Here is a 20,304-nt window from a genome sequence, read left to right on the forward strand (position 1 = left end):
CACACTTAAATAATTTCCAGGTGATTTTAAAAGGAAGTTCAAATGACTGTAAAATTGCTGTTCTCTGCATCAGAAAGAATTCTCTTCTTGAACTGAATCAGTCCCCAGGTTACAACATAAAGCAATAATCCAAACTTTTTGAGTACATTTGGCCTGGAGTTCTGCCCTTGTTTTGTACCCATCCAGTCCTATTTGCTTTAGCCATGTATTTATTATCTTAAAACCACTATGACCAGCATTGTGGTGGAGATGCACAGCTGCAGCTTCAAGAGCAGGCAGCACCCATTGAAGTTGTCTGATTTCCCCATTCACAGATGAAGCGTTTGGAGCTTCCCTGCAAGCTGTTGGCAGGGGGAAAAAGAGACCTGTGTTGGGGAATGCAGTGCTGCAGAAAAATAGGAAAAGTGGTATTAAAATGAGCCCTTCCAGTGTAAAAGTTGACAACACACAACATGACATAAAAAAAGAACCATGGAGACAGTTTTCAGCAAAATGTTCTCATCTCAGGGAACACTGGAGCTGGCTTTCCCTGGATGCAGTTACCAGCTGAATTTGTGTTCCTTTCCCCATCTGTTTGCCATGTTTTCATCTCATGCTCTTTTGTTCACACAGGGAGCATTCTGGAGAAGTAGCAAAGGTCAAGTGATAAATCTCCCTCTTTCCTTCAGCTGCAGATCCTTATGTGTTTGCAGGCATTTCCTTTATAATAAACTTCTGCAGAAGGAAATGTTGGGAGAGACAGTCAATGTATTTGAAGCCTAGGCTGCTGTTTGTGTTATCTCCTAAATCTTTTTAGGGAGCAGTGCCTCCTTTGGGTCCCTTCATCAAAGGCATGTTGTTTCCACTTGGGTGGACACATGAGCAAGGTCTGTTGCAAAGAGGCAACTCTTGAGCTAGCAGGAATTCCTTGGATGGGAATTAGAACCAAATAAGGATGTGTACAGGAAAATTGAAAACACTACTAAGCGAGCCTTTGGAAGGAAGCAATGTTAACAGCTTTCATTTGGAAAACACTATATATTTTCATTTTGGCCCAGGCATCAAAAGCTCAGAGGAGGGAAACAATGGAAGAGTAGCCAAAATAAATGCTCTCCTGTCTATCAGGAAATGGTGGTGAAGGGTGACTTAAGATGGTCTGTTTAGCTATCATTACATCTTGTGTGTTTGTCTGATTTTGTTTTTATTTTTAGCAAGACAATGAAATATTCATGTCCGGTGTGCCACTGTGCACTTGAGGCAGGCAGCTGGGAACTGCTGCTTTGCCACTGCATTTACCATGCTGGCACAAAGCCATGGTACCTCAGTGATCAATAAATCTTGTATTGACCATGAAAAGGAAACATACATTAACTTTGGCATTTCCTTCCAGCTGAAAATAAACAAATACAAAATGACTGCCTTATGCTATAATTTTTAATTCGAAGACTGTTGGAGACATTTGCAGCTAGTCCTGTGTAAACACTGGAAGATTCAGGGTGCACTAGGAGGTTATTTCCTGTAATAAATATTTCAAGAACACTGGAATAATTTTCTCTGAAAGCCATTTCTGTCCTTATTTTAGTTTCATAAACTTCAATAATTTGGGTGGCCTAGAGTGAATGTTTACATTATTGTGTTTGTATTTGTTTAGCTTCTCATTTTTGTCTCTCTTTTATAAGAAGAGGCCACTTTTAGAGAGAGTGGAAATGGTGTGAAAGCATCAGAATACTTTCTCGAAGTACTTGAAGTCGCCCACCTCTTTACAATATGCCTGTATGCATGAACTTAAAACACTTGATAACAAACTGCCATGTTAATGGTTATACTGGTTTCACTTGGAATATAATGGTACTTAGAGAAGTACTCATTGGCAGATGGAGTCCAGTATCCATTAGGAGTTAGTCAGACATTGTCCAAGGGCAGCTATAGGAATGTACATAAGCCATGTTCTCAGCATTATTGTTCTGTGGGTTTTGTGGGTTGTCTGTGTGTGTTTTTTGGTGGTTTTGTCTGGGCTTTTTGGTTTGGTTTTTTTCTTTTGTCTGTTTGTTTTTCTGAAGATTTTGGGTCCATATGTTTCTATGTGAGTGGATTAACCTGATTACCTGATCAAATGTTGGATTCTTATCTTGCTAATGCTTGTATATATTTGAAAGGACTTACTAGCATTAGAATACAAACTCTTAGAAAGAAAACAAGATCTTTCCTTCTATTGCAAACTATTGCTTTATACAGCCATGTAGGGAGTTGGGAACTGTGGGTAATAGACCCTCACTTAAAAACTATGAGTCCAAAGTCCACAAAACACATGAATGTATCTGGATTTGTCAGTCAATCTTCTAAATAACCTCATTGTCTTTATAAGCAAAATCTGAGTAATTAGGTTTGTAGGGTTGTAGAGTTTTGACATCACAGGCTTCACTGCTTGGTAATGGTGGGTTACACAGTCTGATCCTTTAAGAGTGAAAGGTTTCAGTGATGATTTAGTAGACTTCTGTCTCATTTATTTGTGTATTCCCTAGAAAAGTATAAATGCAGCTAATTTAGACAGCCAGCTTTAATTATTTAAGATCTGGTCTTTGTTTGATCCTCAAGGCCAGACCTTGACAGCAACTGGACGGTAATAAGAGAGCAGATCCAGATGGAGTCCATGGTTCTCAAAGGACTTCTCCCAAACACCAAGTATCAGTTTGCTGTGCGAGCAGCAAACTCCTTTGGATCCAGCCCTGCCAGTGCACCGAGTGATGTCATTCGCACGTTCAGTGAGTACAACCACCTCTTTGTTATTAAAGCTAAACTAAGATGAAGTGCATCTGTAAATAAAGTGTACCTGGGCTAGCTGTGGAGGCTGCTGGTGGAAGGAGGTGCTCTCCAGTCACAGTCACCCCCATTCTGATACCTCTCAGTCCTGCTTGAAGAGCTTGCAGCAAGCACCCAGTGAAAGCCAGGCTACGAGCAAAGATTTGAAAAGACTCAGGCAGCATCACTCGTGACATTTCTTTGCTCTGGAGGTCATTGACAGGTATTTCTGGATCACAGCTTTCTGAATTTTGTGCTGGCTTCATGCAGAACTAAGTGAATATCGTGGGGAGAAATGAAAGAGATGAGTTTATTGTTCATTTTTCTGTTCTTTGAAGCTGAACCATATATATTACATTTATAATTTCATCAACTCAGGAAGACCAAATCAAACTTGTACAGTTTTCTGAGGAGTAAGACTCTTAACTGTTAAGCACAGTCATGAAAATAATGATAAAAGGAGGTAAGCACCCCTTTTTGATCTGGAGCTGCATAGCAAAAATATTAGGTGAACATGACAATATACGAACTTGTCAAGTATTATATTTACATTTGTGTAGTGATATAGACCATGCACACTGCAATAAAGGTGGGTCCAGTTGCTGCTGGGCATCTTCAGGATGCAATCCTATGCTAGCACTGGTGTCTCTGTGGGCTGACTTCAAGGGGCTGTTGCTCCTTATCACACTCAATTTCATAGCTTGTATGTGAGAATCCCAACCAAACCAACACAGAGTGTATTGGGAATCACACAAATCACATCTTCTAACAGCAGAAAACCAAATGTCACAAAGACAAACAATGAAGGAAACAAAGCCAAAGGCAGCAAGTTATGTGGACTGAGTTACATCATTAATGTTCCAAATTTTTTCTATAAAAATGTGTAACAGAGTTGTTAAGTTCAAGTACCTTCTTTTTTTTTCTTTTCTCACTCTCTCAATTGCAAACCATCTCTAATTAACTAGTGAAAATGAACAGCAAATACTCATGTTGGACTGTGAGCTCTGGAAGATTTTGCATGGTGCATAAACATGAACAACATGCTTAGTGATCCACCAATTTAACCTGATAATGATTTATTTCTAAACTGCCTCTCCCTTTTTGACTCTTATATGGCAGTTTCCATTCTTTTTGTCCCTCTGCATAAATTCAGTCACTTGAACTGTTTGCATGTAGTTGCTATGGCTGCTGAGCGCATAAGTTTCAACTTCTGAAGTAAATGTTTGTGAAAACCTTGTGCAGTGTACTCTGGAGTTCCTTGACCCATGGATCCTCCAGGGTCAGCTCCTGCTGCCTCAGGCACACTTGTGCTCCTTCATATCTTGTTTATCTTTGGCTGTTAGCAGCTGCATCCTTTGGTCAGAAAAGACAAAGTGTTTAGCTCTGTTAATAAGGGTGGAATTGTCTTCATGCTGTGCTTGTTACTGCAGTACTCCAGGGAAGGCACTTTGCCTTGGAAAATGCTTGTTCTGCAGAGGCCTGCCAAGATGTCTCCAAAACATGGTATTTGTCATTAGAGGTTGGAATCAAATTCACATCTGGTGTGTATAAAACATTGGTTTCTAGAGGGGTCCATAAGGGACATTAGCATGGTTCTCTATGCCTGATTCTCTCTAGATCTGAAAATTCAGTATATTATGCATTTTGAACTGCTCTTTGAATGGGCTTAAATAGTCTGTGCTGACCCAGGGTAGGCACTCGGGGGCTGCAGTGCCTGAGAGTTGATTTTCCTGCTCCAAGGGCCCAGCAGTATATGGGAAAGACCAGGCAGAGCCCCTGCAGGCCAGGGCCATATCATGTCTGTGATGTGCTCCAGCCCTGCTCCAGGCCACTTGTACTTGGGGCTACCTTGGCACTCTGGACCCTTTGGCAAATGCAAATGTTGTTCTTTTGCCAGTATGCCTTTTGAAAATAGGCTTAAAAACTAAGTATAGCTACTATGCCAGAAAAGCAGCATTTTCTTGTGGATACCTGTTGTTACAACAACCAGATTTGCGCAGAGCAAGGAGTGTTGCTCAAAAGTTTCAGGGATGCACGCCTATAGAAATAAATAGTTTGGTCTTCTGAACGGAGGAGTGTAGCTGAGATGATAGTCTAGCTGATATCAGCTCTCACTTGTCTTTACTTATGATGTCTATGTAGGAGACTGACTTGATGTTAACCAGACACACAGTGCATTATGCATTATTCAAAAAGCTAAACTTTTGTTGGGAGAAAATTATTTTTCATTAAACCTGTGCATAGCCTGAACATTTCCCCCCAAAACATTAAAAACCTCTGAAGAATGATTTAAACCACAGACAAGTTAAAAAAACCAAAAAAACACAAAAACCCACAAAAACAAACAAAACCCAAAACACCCCGCCCCCCCAAGAACCCAGAAACAGAAACAAACACACACTGTGTTCAAGGGCATCCAATTAAAACTCACTCCTAGTTCACATTAGGTATCTGAAGGTACCCTCCTGCTTCCAGCAGCCAGAAAGCCCAGGTTTTTGGTCCAGTTAATCACTCAATTAAGTTGCTCAGGTGTAAGTATTCATCAGATTTTAGGTTCTTGAAGTTTTGTGGTTTTCGACAGTCACTGCAGGAGGGCATGTGCCATTCACATTCACACCTGATAGTCCCCTGGGGCTATCTCAGGTACACTGATGTATCTCAGGTGGCACCAGTTGCTTGACTGTCTCAAAGTGCCAACAGATACCTCTCAGTCAGCTGTGTTTTTGAAAAGGTGTCAGACATCTGGCATCTCTGAAACTGAAGCACTTTTATTCTTCAGTGTGCACATAAGAATTACTACTTTCATTGTTACCGTGGTTCCTCCTCCCATATAAGCAGTGAAGCATGCAACACACCACAGATCTTTGATGCTGTTTTCTGCCTGCCTGTGTATTCTTCAGAAATTCCTGAAATATCATAGAAAGCTGGCAGAAGTTCATACAATATTTGACTCCTTTGTATTACATTTAGCTCAGATGGTGCTGGCACTAAGATCCTTAGTATGTTTGGATTTCAAAAATGTAGTTTTACGTTTGTATATGCTGGCTTTTTTATGCATGACTTGGCATAAGTAGTGCTTTTCTGATGTTTATTTTAATTGATTAACAAATTCCCAACATTACCTCAAAAGCATGGACCTTCAGGGTCCATGATGTCTTGCACAGATTCTTGTGCAGCTCTTGTAGGCAGGCTGAGGCAGAAATGAGTCCATGCTACTTGGGGATGTTTTCTGTTGTGATTTGTCTCATTCTCACAGGTAATTCACTCATTTTATTTTTAAAATGGGGGTGGATTTGCAGTACTCATCACTGCATTGTTTCGGGTCAGCATAGGAAAATGTTATCTTTGTTTGCTTCACTAAAGGGATGCTGACAGTGTCACCTAATGTGACAGACCTCCCAAGGTCCTTGAAAATAGAACATGTGGCCTTGATTATAAGCAGTTACCCCTTTACCTAGTAAAAAAGGCATGCTTCGTTAATTGCTCCATTTTCAGGGAGGAAAGAGAGGGCAAGTTTCCCCAAGGGCTCTCATTTATTTGTGATTGGGTTTCATTAATTTTTTTCTGGAGGGAAATGATGCAATAAATCAATTTTTTGTTGCCTTTCTTAATTACAGTTGCACATTGTGGGTATTTCACCTACATGCTTGTTGGAATTTTGTTGTATAAAATGTTTCAAAATGTCATGGACAGTTCACTGGAAAATAAGAGATTGCACATACTCAGTTTAGAAACAACAAAATAAACTGTCACAAAGAATAAAACAAAAAAAAAGATGTCATCACCTGCATTGCTTAAATACCCTTCATCTCCTCGGGAAGCAGATGGAGTTTGCACTGTGCCTGCAAGGTCACCAGCCTTGGGCTTTGCCAGACCAACAGAGGAAGTGTCTTCTGTTAAAAATACCCTCCTGCTTGTCTCCGCAGCAAACGTGACAGGAGTGACTGCTTAAGCAGGGCACATCCCTTCCTCTGGTCCTGGCTGTCACTGCCAGGATCACACAGAGCAGGGCACTGACACAGGTGCTTATATATTCTGCATGGAGCTTGAATGTGTCAGCTGAAGCTCAGGCACAAAAAAAGGGCAGTCTCTGGGGCCCAGACCTTGATTTAAATGGTGGTGATGTGCCCTGGAGATAGTAAATGGAGAAGATTTTCCACAGTACTGTTTCCCACCTATCTCCAGAGACTTTACAAAAGTAGTTGTAGGGATAGTGACAAAAAGCAAGAGCCAGGCCATGTGACATGCAGTGTTGCTCTGTGACTCACTGAAAAACATAAAATGCATTTTAAAATGATATATTTTGGAGTAAGACCTGCGGGGGGGGGGCGGTTCTGGATGAAGCCAGTCAGTCCCCTTAACAGTTCCATTCAATCTGTCTGTGTTCTGCCTCCTATACTCTCTCATGTCTCTTCATCAGTATGATGATGGCAACCTAAAAACAAAAGTTTTTGTGGCTTTATAGTTATTTTGAGAAAGATTTCTGTAGTATAACTTAATCCCTAGTTATTTGGAAAGGGGCTGTCTAAAGTTCATGACCCCAATAAGTTCTTCAATTATTTGTAAAATGGGATTATAGGACCTAGTAGAAGGTCTTAATCAGACTTCATCTCCTTGTACACTGGAACAGTGATTTAATTAAATATAGTCTGCTTATAACCTCTGCAGTCATTGTTTTGGTATTTGCAGAGTACCACTTTGCTTAATTATACCTGATTTACCACCCATTACAACATGGACTCTCCATGAAAGCAACGCAGTGCACTTAACAGATGGGCTGATATGGGGGTTTATCGACAAAAAGTCCTGTGAATTTCTTTGCATCCTGTTTTTTAGTTACATTGCATTATGTCACATGTGGCTATTGTGTTAGGTCCTGTGAGCAAAGGCCAAATGTAGGGAAGAAAAAGCCAGCTGAGAAGCCTGTGGTCTTGATACCTCATCAGCGCTTTGTGTACTCACCTGTATAGGTTCAGACATGGTCAGGAGTGAGTGCATGCAGCAGCTGTATGGCTCCCAAGTGCACTACAGTTACCAAAACTGCTCACAGATCAGCAGGTAGAGCAGTGTAGCTTGTGCTGGCTGAAATGCAGATATCTAGAGTCAGGAATGGGAAAAATTGGAGAGTGTGAGACCTGTAGATATTAGGACACCTTCTGAAGTCACACTTATTCTGGTGACGCCAAACTTACATAGTGAATCTCCTTGAAGAAGGGCCCTAAAGCAGTCTTTCTACCAGACACAATAAGCCATACCTTCTTTGTTCGCTCCAGGCTCTAAATGTTGTAGCTGTTCAATAATGTGAAAGGAACCATTGTCTGGCTTAAAATAGTGGGTACGTTTTGTCTCCAAAGGTCTTCTGTGGAAGAGCATGCAGCATTTTGATCTGCTGGATGAAAGAGGCACACCTGCTGTTTGGGGAGCTGCCAGTCTCTCCTAAGCTACCACATCTCATTTCATGCTGGTGGTTATTAATATATTTTAGTGATAACCACTCAAATCAGGAGAGTTACATTTCTGTGAAACTGGCATGGCATTAAAATCATAACCATATGCATGTATATAAAGCATCCCATTAAGCCAGTACATCCCATTAAGCCAATAGAAGGTTTGATTGAAAAGAGAAAAAATTTGACAGCATTTTGACCATAACAGATGTTTATTTTATAGCTTCTGACTGCCAAGTTAGAAAATGGAGTTTGTCTATCACAGCTTGTTTGGGTACAAATTAAATTGTTTCCCCTGATACATCGTGAGTTTTCCTTTCTTTATTTCCAAATTATCTTTGTGGCTTCCATTGCACGTAGGAAAATTACACTTTTATACATTAAGAGAGCAAAATCAGCTCAAAATACTTTCAGACATATAATATAAAGGCAGTGAGTAGTAGTGCTGGAAATTATACAACTTCTCAAATTTTTAAGTAACTTTGAAGGGTTTGTTCATCTTCACCCAGGGTATGGGAATGGAAATTTCTTTTTAAGAGGCTGGTCCCTTGGCAAGGCCTGTGGAGCTTAATGTCTCAATGGACTGGGAGCTGCCAGAAGATGCACATGAAATAAATGACCATTAACAAACATCAATGCCCAATATCCTCCCTGGTGTATATCCCAAAAAGCTCACTTAAAATGCAGGGAAATTTAGTTTCCCTGTGTTTTCCATGAAACTTTGTGAACAGTGTTCAGTGTGCCCAGGTGGCCAAGAAGGCCAGTGGCATCTTGGCCTGGATCAGCAATCATGTGGCCAGCAGTAGCAGGGCAGGGATTGTCCCCTTGTCCTGGGCACTGGTGAGGCCACACCTCGAGTGCTGTGTCCAGTTGTGGGCCCTTCAGCTTAAGAAGGATGCTGAGATATTCGAATGTGTCCAAAGGATTGCAACAAGGCCTGAAACACAAGCCCTGTGAAGAATGCCTGAGTGAGCTGCAGTTGTTTGACCTGGAAAAAATGAGGCTCAGGGGAGACTCCCTACAACTCCTTGGAAAGAAGTTTTAGTCACTGGTGGGTTGGTCTCTTCTCCTTGGTGATCACTGACAGAACAAGAGGACACAATCTCAAGCTGCACCACGGGAAGTTTAGACTAAGCATTAGGAAGAAAAATCTTCAGTTAAAGAGTAATTGGGCACTGGAGTCATCTGCCTGGGGAGGTGGTGGAGTTACCATTACCATCCCTGGACATGTTTAAATAATGACTAGATGTGGCACACTGCCGTGGTTTAGTTGATAGGGTAGTGTTAGGTCATAGGTTGGACTTGATGATCTCAAAGGTCTTTTCCAACCTAGTTAATTCTGTGATGCTGTGATTCCATGAGCTGAATTTCTGCAAATTCTGGGAGCTGAGTTAGAGCTGCCCTTTTCAGCAGTGTCAAGGTGTGAGCACGATGAAGCTGAACGTCTGATTCCCAGCCACCAGCTGCCAGAAGCTCATTGAAGTGGACAGTGGGTGCAGACTAAGAACATTTTATGAGAAATTTTATGGAGTTCTTGACTGATTCCCTTGGTGAGGAGTGGGAGGGGTATGTTGTCCTGATCAGTGGTGGCAATGACAAAGGTGTCCTCCCTCATGGATGCATCTGCCTTCTGCTCATGCTATTGCCCCCGAGGAACTGGAGAGAGAAAGTGCAAATCCTTTCACAGTTGCACTGTTGATGCGAACTCGAGTGTCCTGATCTCTGTCATAGTGAAAAAGGGTGAAAGGGGCATTCCGGGGATAACTGATGCAACTCTATCATCTTGGTCCCAAGAGGACCAGCAGAATCCACAAGCTGTTCAACCTGTCTAAGAAGGATGACATTCTCCAGTATGTTGTGAGTAAGCCACTGAAAAGGGGGTAAGAAACCCATTACCAAGGCTCCTAAGATCCAGTGACTAGGGATTCCTGCAGCCTAAGCACAGGCATATTGCTGTGAAGAAGCAGTGCACTCAAAAGAATAAGAGGAAAGCAGCAGAATACAAAGCTCTTGGCCAAGAGAATGAAGGAAGCCAGTGAGAAATGCCAGGAGCAGATTGTGAACTGGAGCTGGATTTCTTCATTGAGAGCTTCTACATCTAAGTCTGAATCAAGGCAGAAGTAAGGTCATTGTGTGTGATACTAAAAAGATATTGTACATGGTATTATCAATAAATTCCTTTTGTGGTGAACTTAAAAAAAAAATCCCAACACTAAAACCAAAATAAAAGCATCACAACACAGAACAAAAATGAGCAATTTACACAAAATCCACTCCTTGATCCTCCATCACAACTGCAACAAAAATTCCCTATGATCATTCTACTCTTATAACTTCTAAGATTCTCAGTACTATTTTTGCTTGTTACTTCTCCCATTTAGTATCCTTATCTCAAAATCTTCATGACTGCCCTTATTCTCCAATAAAAACACTGGGTTAACCTAGCCCAGATGTCAAGCCCTCACCCAAGCCACTTTCTCTCTCCTCTCTACAGCTGGACAGAGGAGAGAAAATTTAATGAAGGGTTCATGGGTTGAGATAAGGACCAGGAGAGATCACTCACCAAATACCATCAGAGGCAAAACAAGCTCAACTTAGAGATATGAAGTGAATTTTCTAGTAACAAAATCAGAGCAGGATAATGAGAAGTCAAATAAACCCTTAAAAACACTTTCCCTCACCCTTCCCACCCTCCCAGCTCTAGCTCCTACCCCAGCAGTGCAAGGAGACAGGGAATGGGGCTTGTGGTCAGTTCATCACCCGGGGCTTCTTTCACTGCTGAGGGAGAGGAGTCATTGCCCTGCTGCACCAGAGAGTCCCTCCCATGGGAGACAGTTCTCCATGAACTTCTCCAGCATGGCTCCATCTCAGGGGCAACAGCAGTGCCCCTGCAGTGTGAGTCCTCGTGTGGGCAACAGCACCCCTGAAACCGCTGCAGAGTGGGTCACTCTTCCATGGGTGCAGTCCTTCAAGGACAGGCTGCTCCAGCCTGGGACACCTCTTCCCACAGGTGTCCCACAGGCTCAGAGGCTCCTCTCAGACACCCACCTGCTCTGGTGTGGGGGTCATCCAGGGGCTGCAGGTGGATCTTTGCATCCCTGTGGACTTCCCTGTGCTGCAGGGGCACAGCTGCCTCACCAGGGGCTGCACAAGGGGCTGCAGGGGTTTCTCTGCTCTGGCTCCTGAAGCACCTCCTGGCCCTCCTTCACTGACCTTGGTGTCTGCAGAGCTGTTCCTCTCACATGGTTCTGTCTCCTACTCTTCTTTATCTGGAATTAAAAGCATGCCACAAACTTTGTTTTAATTTCTTCTTAAATACATCATCATGGAGGCATTATCACCATTTCTAATTGGCCCAGCCTTGGCCAGTGGCACATCCATCTTTGAAGCCACCAGGGATTGGCTCTGCCAGCGCAGTAGAAGCTTCTGGCAGCTTCTCATAGAAGCCACCCCTCTAGATCCTTCCCACTACCAAAACCAGGCCATGCAAAACCAATTCAACTGCAAATCATGTTTGTAATGTATATATCCGTGGTTTTACTCACTGAAACTGTTTTGTAGAAATATGTCTCTTACATAATCACTGTTACCAAAGAGGGGGATTCTGATGCAGTGATGGGTGGACGATGCAGTTTGACTAGACGATCATTGTATGTTCCTTCCAACTGAATCATTTTCTACTCTGTACTGTGCTCTGCTCTACTCTACTCTGCACTATTCTTCTTTGTTCTCCCCAGCTTCCTATTTGGAGTAAAATTATTCTGGTTGATAATTGACCTGAATGACTATAAAAGTGAATACTAGGACTAAGAGATTTCATTTAATTTTTGATAGTACCTATGGTTTTCAGCATAGTGAAATTCTTTCCAGTGGTTGCAGGACTGGGACCAGTTCATAAATGTGCAGTCTGATTCTCTAACAGTAATTTGCCTGTGCATTCACAGTCAGTAGCAGAAATAATCTGGATGGAGTTTGTCCTGTTTGCCTCATCTTGTTACCAGTCATTGAGCAGAGTTCTCTGTTAAGCTAATTTCATAGAGCTCAGTGCTGAATACTTCTGTTTAATGTACAGATAAACTGTATTATTTTTACAGATAACTAGGTATGCATGTTAGAGTAGAGACACATTCTGTCCCAGTCCAGCGTGCTTTCTTGGTTTCAAGTGTGTGTTTCTCATTACCACTACTCATTTGCATCTAATTTTACTGTATGCTGATGTAATGTGAAAAGCTCATTGATAAGTAACCCCTGCAGAGCATGTGGAGTGTGGCCAGTTAGTCAGCCAGGGCACACATTCATCTCTGGTGCACATACATTAGATTTCATAACTGCCTGCCAGGACTTCTGGGTTGCAATCACAGCAAAGGAGGAGAGGGTACAAAAGGATTTAGGTGAGTACATTTAGCTCAGTAGAGAGATGTTGCAAATGGAAGGTTTGCTTATGCTGTTTTTAAGTGATGGCAAAATATTATATGGAAAAGACAGATATATGAGTCTGTTGTTTTAATGGTTTAATGGTATCTGTTCTCAGCCTTGCTGAAATGACAAGTAACTGTAATTATTTTGTTGCTTTTACTATAGTTCTTCATGACCTGGTGAGCTTTAGTAGGTAAAAAGTATGAATGATTGTTTAGGCAGAATTTGCTATGTAAAGTGCAGAAAAGTACAGATTCTTTCTATGAAATAGAAATGAAGATCCCTTTACTTTTAAACCATCCATTCCCAGCCCAGAGTCTTCCAAAGCACAGTTCAGCACTCTGGGAAGTGGCAGAAGTAGATCATGTACATGAAAAACACTTCATAGAATCGTGGAATATCCTGAATTGGAAGGGACCAACAAGAGTGATTGAGTCCAACTCTCAGCTCTGCACGGGATAGCCCAAATAATCCCACCATGTGCCTAAGGGAATTGTCCAAGTGCTTCTTGAGCTCTGTCAGGCTTGTGCTGTGACCACTTACCTGGGGAGCCTGTTCCAGTGCTCAGCCACCCTCTGGGTGAAGATGTTTGTGGATGTTTCTTGTTTCAAGGTGCTAAAATGTATTTTTTAAAAATAGTCTAGGAATTCACATTGGACACTAATTTCAGGAGTTTTGGAGTCAGTGGAAGTAGATTAAGTCCTAAACAGTGTATCTTACCCATGCACATCTCTTTTGCTGTTCCAATAAGGCAAATACAAGACTGTATTTCCAAAAGGGAAAAGTTTGACTTAAAAAATTCAGTCATTAAAATGTTGTCCCTGCCAGAAAAGTCTAAAACCTCTGTCCTGGAAAAATTACGAATACAAGTCAGTTTGCAGAGGGAGAACTGAGCTTTGCCTGCTTTATTTGTTTAATCACCTAGTAAGTGAGTAAATGAAGGTCTTCCCTTTGTTTTAAGTTGTGTCTATATCACTTGGACAGCCTCTGCTATCTCCAAGACTGACCATTTGCATTGTCTGTACAGGATGAGCATAAGCATCACTTCAGATTTAAGTGTTGTGAATCAGGGAGCTGGTAAGATCTGAATTGCTGTGTGCAAAGACAAAAAATATATGAACTGAAAATGCCATTTATGTCTTTTCAGGCTCTGAGGAGTTAGGAAGTGGAAGCTATGGGCATCGATACATAACAGACACAGTGACTGGTGATGGTGATGGATTTGATATTGATGATTCAGACTACGACATTTATATAGAAGAGGTAAATGTGTAGATTTCTCTTTGCCACTTCTGTTTTCTTTATACTCTGGATATTTTAAAGTGTCCAGTCCTGTCAGAAAGTTTAATGTCCGATGTTCAGTGCTTAGATATAGTGTTGTGGTCACTTCACATTCTTTTTCATTCTTCAGATTCTTTTTCTTCACTGTGGATGAGTTCTTTGCCTCAGATCTGTATTTTAAAAGGCATTAGTTTAATTTCCCCATAGCATTTTAGTTTTACTGAATTGGTGTTTCTTTACTTCCTTTTAGCTCAGACCGCTTCCTGCTATTAAAGGAGGCAACAGAAAATTTCTGGTCGAAACTAAGGTCACGCCAGGGTCTAGTTCCAGGCTCCTGTCACGGGTCCTTACAACCACTTCTGAACCCACTACTTCCATCACACAACCTCCAACCACAGCGAGGGGGAGCACTGGGTGGGTAGCGAGGAGGGGCAGCATGTCCTCCGCCGCACGCCTCATGGACCTGTCCTGCGACGAGGCCGTGTGCTCTGCCGACAGCTTCTGCATCAATGACTACGACCGGGGCGGCTCCCGCTGCCACTGCAACCTGGGAAAAGGAGGGGAGACGTGTGAGGAAGGTAGGTTTCCCTCCTATCCACTAGCAGTGTGCCCACTGCTGCTGGCTGCTCTTTGTCTGAGTCACGGAGCAGCTTTGCAAAAGACCCACCAATGTGCGCTTTGGGAATAGCCAGCTGGGCTTTGTGGATCTCTGCAAATCACAGTTCAGGCATCACCACCTTTGGGTTTTTTCCCTCGTTGAGAAGGGAAAAAGTTATTCCTTAGTAAAGCTGAATGCAGAACCTGTGTAAAGATGCACAGGGGAGATTAATCCTCCTTTCCCCACCTCAGAGTCAGGGGATGTCACTGATCACCCAGGTATGGCAGGATCCAATCATGGCACCCTCAGCTGGAAGCTGAAGACATTCAGCCCCTCTTTGACGCTTGCCTTTTGGCAGCAGCTGAAGCCCTGCTCCAGCCCCATTTTCTGTTTGGTCCAGATGATGCTGGTCCCACAGCAGGGATGTGAGAGCACTCCCGTTGTAAAAATACCTCCAGAGGAGACTTTCCCCATGGTCTGCAGGTCTGCAGTGCAGCACTCAGGTCAGGCAAACTGGGGCAAGGGAGGAACAAAAGCTCATCTCCAGTTCAAAAAGCATGTCCTGAAGGCTGAGTCAATGTGAGGAAGTGTGTTTGACTCAATCAGGACTTGCCACCCATCCTATTTGCCTCTTTTCAGGGCATCTGAGCCATGGCAAGAACTTGCTGAGCTGAAGGAGGCTGTTCTGCTTTTTTCCCTGTCTGCTTTTCTGTTCTTTCCCTCTAGAGACCTAAACTTACCCTTTCACTGAACAGATCACCTGGTGAGCCAGTCCAGCTCCCTGGCCTCACCAGGCCACAAGCAGGTCACTTATTTCACCTGAAGTAATTTTTCTTCTGGTTTGGTGACAAAGGGGTCAGATGAATTCCAGGGATCACAAAAAGAAAATGTCATGTTGGTTGTGGTGGTGCTGTTCCTCTAGTTAAGAAAGAGCTGGTCTGTCCATCCCTCTGTGTGACCTGCCAAGACCCTGGCATCAGGGCCCCATGTTTCTTTTACAGGGTCATGTTAGACCTTCATGTTGCGCAGTGTCATGCATCAGGGATACAGACACTGAGGGTGCTTTATCTTCTTCAAACTGAATTGCTGGAACAGAGAGAGCTCCTTCTGAAAACAATCTGTTGTGACTCAGTGACATGGAACAGCTGCAGATGTGATTTTAGGCCTTGATCAAGTATGAAGAGTTGAGGATTTATTTGAACTGACAAGGCCATATACGACTTGTAAAGTGATCTGTTAACATGAATCCAAACCCTCCATTTTTCACAGGGGAATGTGTTATTCCAGAGTAAGCATCATGTGCCAATACTCCTTTGTACTGAATTTGTCTTCAGCAGCCAATATTGTTAAACAATATGTTAATCTGAATGGAAACAGACATTTCTTCACATGCAACAGCTGCATGGCACTCTGGTCCAGTCAGTTCTGCTTGTGATCAGGACATGAGATAATTGTTCTCTGAGGTTGCAATCAGATTTGTAGCACCAGTCCCCTTCACATCAGCCTAAAATGTACACCTCGCAAGTAAAAACTTTGAGTGAACTCTACCCAGATTCAAAGACTGAGTGAGAAAAACACACTCAGTATTTAAATATCAGAGATGAATAGGACTCCTCATCCTTTCTTCCTCGTTAGGCTTAAATCCACTGTAAATATAAAAACTCAGGCCTGAAACTGTGTCTGTCCTCAATGCTTCTTAGGAAAATAAGCTGCAAAGGTAATTTTACTGCTGGCAGTGGCTAGCAGTAAGACATCTCCGATTTTCATTTTCTCTCAGAGTCAGGGTCTAACACAAGACAGCAAAGGGTAAAGGTTGATAATGCCATTTGACAAGAGCAATAAAAAGAGCCACTGTTGCAGCCAAGGATGGAAAGATGCCTGCAGGGTCTCTCTACTCCCCATCACTCCTTTTAGCTTCTGCCCTGAGCTGACTTGAGAGAAGAGCTGGAAGCTGCTGGGCTGTTATGAGACATCCACTGATTCTCCAGATGCTGGCTGCAGCAGCTACAGAGCAGCAGTGACTAATACTGCCTAGAGTCTGGCCATATTTCCCACGTGTGTTTTGTAATCCTGCAGAAAATTACTTTGTCCTCTTTTTCTTAAATGAATTCTTAAAAGAAGATAAATACAAAGTTGATGGGTTCTGTCTTCTATAACAAGGATGAAAACCTGGAGAAATTTTCTTTGAAATCTCAGATTAAACTATTGAGCATTATTTGGCCCTCAGTATCCTGTGTCTTTCCAGGTTCACCAGGTCCTTGGGAATAAAGGAATTAGCTGTAAAAAGTGGTGGGAGGGAAAGGCAATAGGTTAACTGGTTGTTGACTGCTGTGGACAAATGCTCTGGAGGAACTCTGCCTTCCATTGCCACTTGATGTTATCTAGTACTAAATGTGTATATTGATTTTTATATGGAAGAAAACTACTAAATAACATGGTTACCTCTTTGCTTTTCAGACATTAGTATCCAGTATCCTCAGTTCTCTGGCTACTCATATATCACCTTTGAACCACTGAAAAAGTCCTATCAGACATTTCAAATTACTCTTGAATTCAGGGTAAGTTTAAGCAATTCTCACATTGGTTCTTTAAATTTTGTTTATTTACTGTGATGCAGTGGATACTAGAACAACAACTTAACTTCAGCATAGCTTCAGTGTGATTGTAGTGAACCTATGCATAACCTTCATCTGCAAAGATCTGGCTTAACCCTCAGTGAATGTAAATGAAGTTTATAAGCAGCTGAAGGGTTTTCATCCAATGTTGGTAGGCACTGCATGAGAGAATCCTTGAGACTAGTAACTGTGGACTAGCAGCAGTGTACATTGGCAAGATTATAGTCATGTGGATGAGCTACAGGCTGAAGGACATATAGGATTTTTGTGAATTAGAGTTTGAACAAGGTATGCAGTATTTTTGTGGACAAGAGATTATGATCCTGCCATACTGAGCAGAACACTGCCCTGTATATAGCATTCCTTTCCCACCCTGCAGGGTTTCAGTGGACATTATTTTCTCCCTGTGAAGTTTGGGACATGGGCTACTAATACATTCAGGATACCATACTACTTAAAATGCAGGTCTAAAGGGGGGATACATCCCACACTGGCTTGTGCTAGTGCTGTCTGTTCATTATGGAGAGAACATGTAGGGCTGTCCCTAGGGAGGGTGGCCAAGCTCTTGGATGCATCCCTGCCCCCATGTAAAGCAGACTCACCAGCCTCACAGTCTGGGAAGGAGACTGTTACTAAGGCAGCAGCAATCAGTTGCCTCCGTGGTGATCTTACACCCCTCTGGCAATTTGTCATTTTAAAATGCAGGATGGCTGCAAAAAGCCACTGTGTCAGCTGCTATGAGCATATGGAGAACTGCTGCCAGCACAGGTTGTTTGGCTTGAGGAGTGTCAGTCTCGTGGAACATGTGAAGTTGGGTGTATATATTCATGCACAGTGAGTCTGATGTGTCTATACTTACCAGGCTTGCTAGGACATTCTTGCTAGACTTTTTACTCATATGGGATACGTCTGACAGTCTTTAATATTTCCTGGCTTTTTTTCAGGTCTGATAGTATCACACTTTTAAGAGATGGTCTTAAATTGTTTAACCATTAAGGCAGTGATTTGCTAGGTTTTTCAAATGCAGGATTCAAAACTGATCAAACAATTTCTGATTCTGCAAGTTGAAAACTCATCTTGAAAATGCTGACCCTTTTCTGGAGAAAAGTCCCCCTTTGCTGCGTGCTTTTATCTGTAATTGTGAAGCTTTGATTTTTCATGTCAATGCCATGATTGCAGGCTGAATCTGAAGATGGTTTGCTGCTGTACTGTGGAGAAAATGAGCATGGTCGTGGTGATTTTATGTCACTGGCAATTATCCGACGTAGCCTCCAGTTCAGGTAAAACCTCCATCCTAAATCTGATGTAAAGAGAAGGGGCTATTGCTGCCTCCTGGGACTGCTATATGTGATGAATATCTCCAGTGTCTTTGACTTCTGCCCCATACAATGCACCAAATGGACAGTGTAATTTCATTTAAGTGTTCTTCAGTACCTTTTTCTCTCATCCTTCTTTAGTGTGTGAGCATGTGCCTTGTTGAACTCTTTTATTCAGGCCTCAGTGTAAAGGCAAAATGATCAGTTTTCTTCAAGGCATTTGTCTGGGGCTCTTAGCTGTGTTACCAGAAATGCTAGTGAGCCACTGTATTTGCTAAGCTGATGGTATATTGAGTCAGTGTTTTTGCTTTGCAGAAAGACTTGCAGATAATATAGCAAAACAAAAGATGTAATGCCAGCAAGGGGCCAGGAACTTCATCTTATATACCTTGTTTAGATGATACCTTGTTTAGGTTTTTTAAATTAAGATGAAGAGTGTTTCTTGCAGTCTGATAGGTACGAAGCAAGTAAAGATTATTTCCAGGATTTCCTTACCTGGGAGGATGAGTCTTTTGAAAATGGGGATTAACAAAAGTGGGTGAAGTGCCTTAGTTGTGTTTCCGTTTACCTGCGCTGCATGACAGTCAGGGAAAATGGGACGTTTTGTGCACGTTCAGCTCTCCTGGAGGTCTTCCTGTCAGTCAGTGCTGAGTTTCAAATAGGCTAGTGGAGTTACTAATGTAGCACTGCCTTTCACCAGGGAGCTAGAAAAATTCCCAGGAGAAATTACTGTGATAGCAGGAACTCAGATTGTAATACTCTCCATCTTGAAACAGCGTCAGCTGTTGGCAAGCTTAGCAATGCATTTGGTACGGTCAGAGAATGCAAAATCTTCTCCGCGTTAGAAAGACAGGTAATGAAGTTCGAAACTTGGAACAGATCTTATGTAGACTTGCTGGCTGATTTTCCTGTGCTGTTAGGTAGTGTGGAACAGAGAGGTCCCCGAGAACAAAAAGAATATTTGGAGTTAAAAACCAACTTTTGGTTATTTGGTTAATGTAAGATTATCACCTTTCCCTCTCTATCTCATGCTCCCAGGTTCAACTGTGGCACTGGAGTTGGAATCATAACAAGTGAAAACAAGATCAAGCTGGGGAACTGGCACAGTGTCACATTGTTCAGAGATGGGGTGAATGGCTGGCTCAGAATGGACAACAATGCTCCAGTGACAGGAAAATCTCAGGTTGGTAATCCTGCCTCTGTCGCTCAATCTTGGAGTCTCTGAAGGTTGTGATGGTGTTTTTCTTCTTGCCACCAGAAGCCTGATAAGGTTTAAAAGGTGCAGTTTTATTTATTTGTGTTAGGACATTTAGTGAACTAGGATCAGAGCACAGATTACTCTTCCAAATAAAGTAATCAAGAAATGACAGAGAGAAATATCTCAGGGCTGAATCCCATGACAGTTTCCCTGTTGTGCTCCATGTTTGCTCTGCCACCCTTTCACTACTCTGTGCCAGTCTCAAATAGAGGCTGTTATAAGTTTACTAAACTGTATAGCTGCTGTCCCTGGTTGCTTTCTTTTTCAAGCCTCTGAGAGCTGCTTTGCTTCCTCAGACACAAAAATTAGATACATATGTGTATATGAGTATATATTTATGCATAATATGCATATTCCCACACAAGATTTGTGTACAGAGGTGTAATTAACATGCATATGCTGGACAAAGATTTAAGCACAGTAGTGGAGATAGACATTCTGCCCTGACTTATGTTAACACCAGCAAGTTCATACAAGGCTGACAAGATAAAATGTAATACAGGAAGGTGCTTTGACTTACTCATCTCTTGCTGGGCCAGGAAACAAAATTAAGGTACTGGAAAAAAAGGCAATTTAAAATTGTTTCAGATGTCTT

The 20,304-nt window shown here is 42.3% G+C and overlaps 1 protein-coding gene and 1 pseudogene across 2 annotated transcripts in view; both read left to right on the top strand.

Annotated features, from left to right (window-relative positions):
• Positions 1-20,304, top strand: part of EGFLAM (EGF like, fibronectin type III and laminin G domains) — a 73,437-nt gene that overhangs the window by 27,583 nt on the left and 25,550 nt on the right. For both annotated transcript variants that reach the window (XM_066340018.1, XM_066340017.1), the window contains 6 exons: positions 2,575-2,741; positions 13,789-13,904; positions 14,173-14,500; positions 16,978-17,078; positions 18,315-18,415; positions 19,490-19,634. In XM_066340018.1, coding sequence (XP_066196115.1) covers positions 2,575-2,741; positions 13,789-13,904; positions 14,173-14,500; positions 16,978-17,078; positions 18,315-18,415; positions 19,490-19,634 — 958 coding nt within the window. The remainder of the gene's footprint in view (positions 1-2,574; positions 2,742-13,788; positions 13,905-14,172; positions 14,501-16,977; positions 17,079-18,314; positions 18,416-19,489; positions 19,635-20,304) is intronic.
• On the top strand, positions 9,642-10,367 carry LOC136374614 (small ribosomal subunit protein eS6 pseudogene; annotated as a pseudogene).

This window comes from Sylvia atricapilla, chromosome Z (assembly GCF_009819655.1).
Source record: "Sylvia atricapilla isolate bSylAtr1 chromosome Z, bSylAtr1.pri, whole genome shotgun sequence".
NCBI classification, from domain to species: domain Eukaryota; kingdom Metazoa; phylum Chordata; class Aves; order Passeriformes; family Sylviidae; genus Sylvia; species Sylvia atricapilla.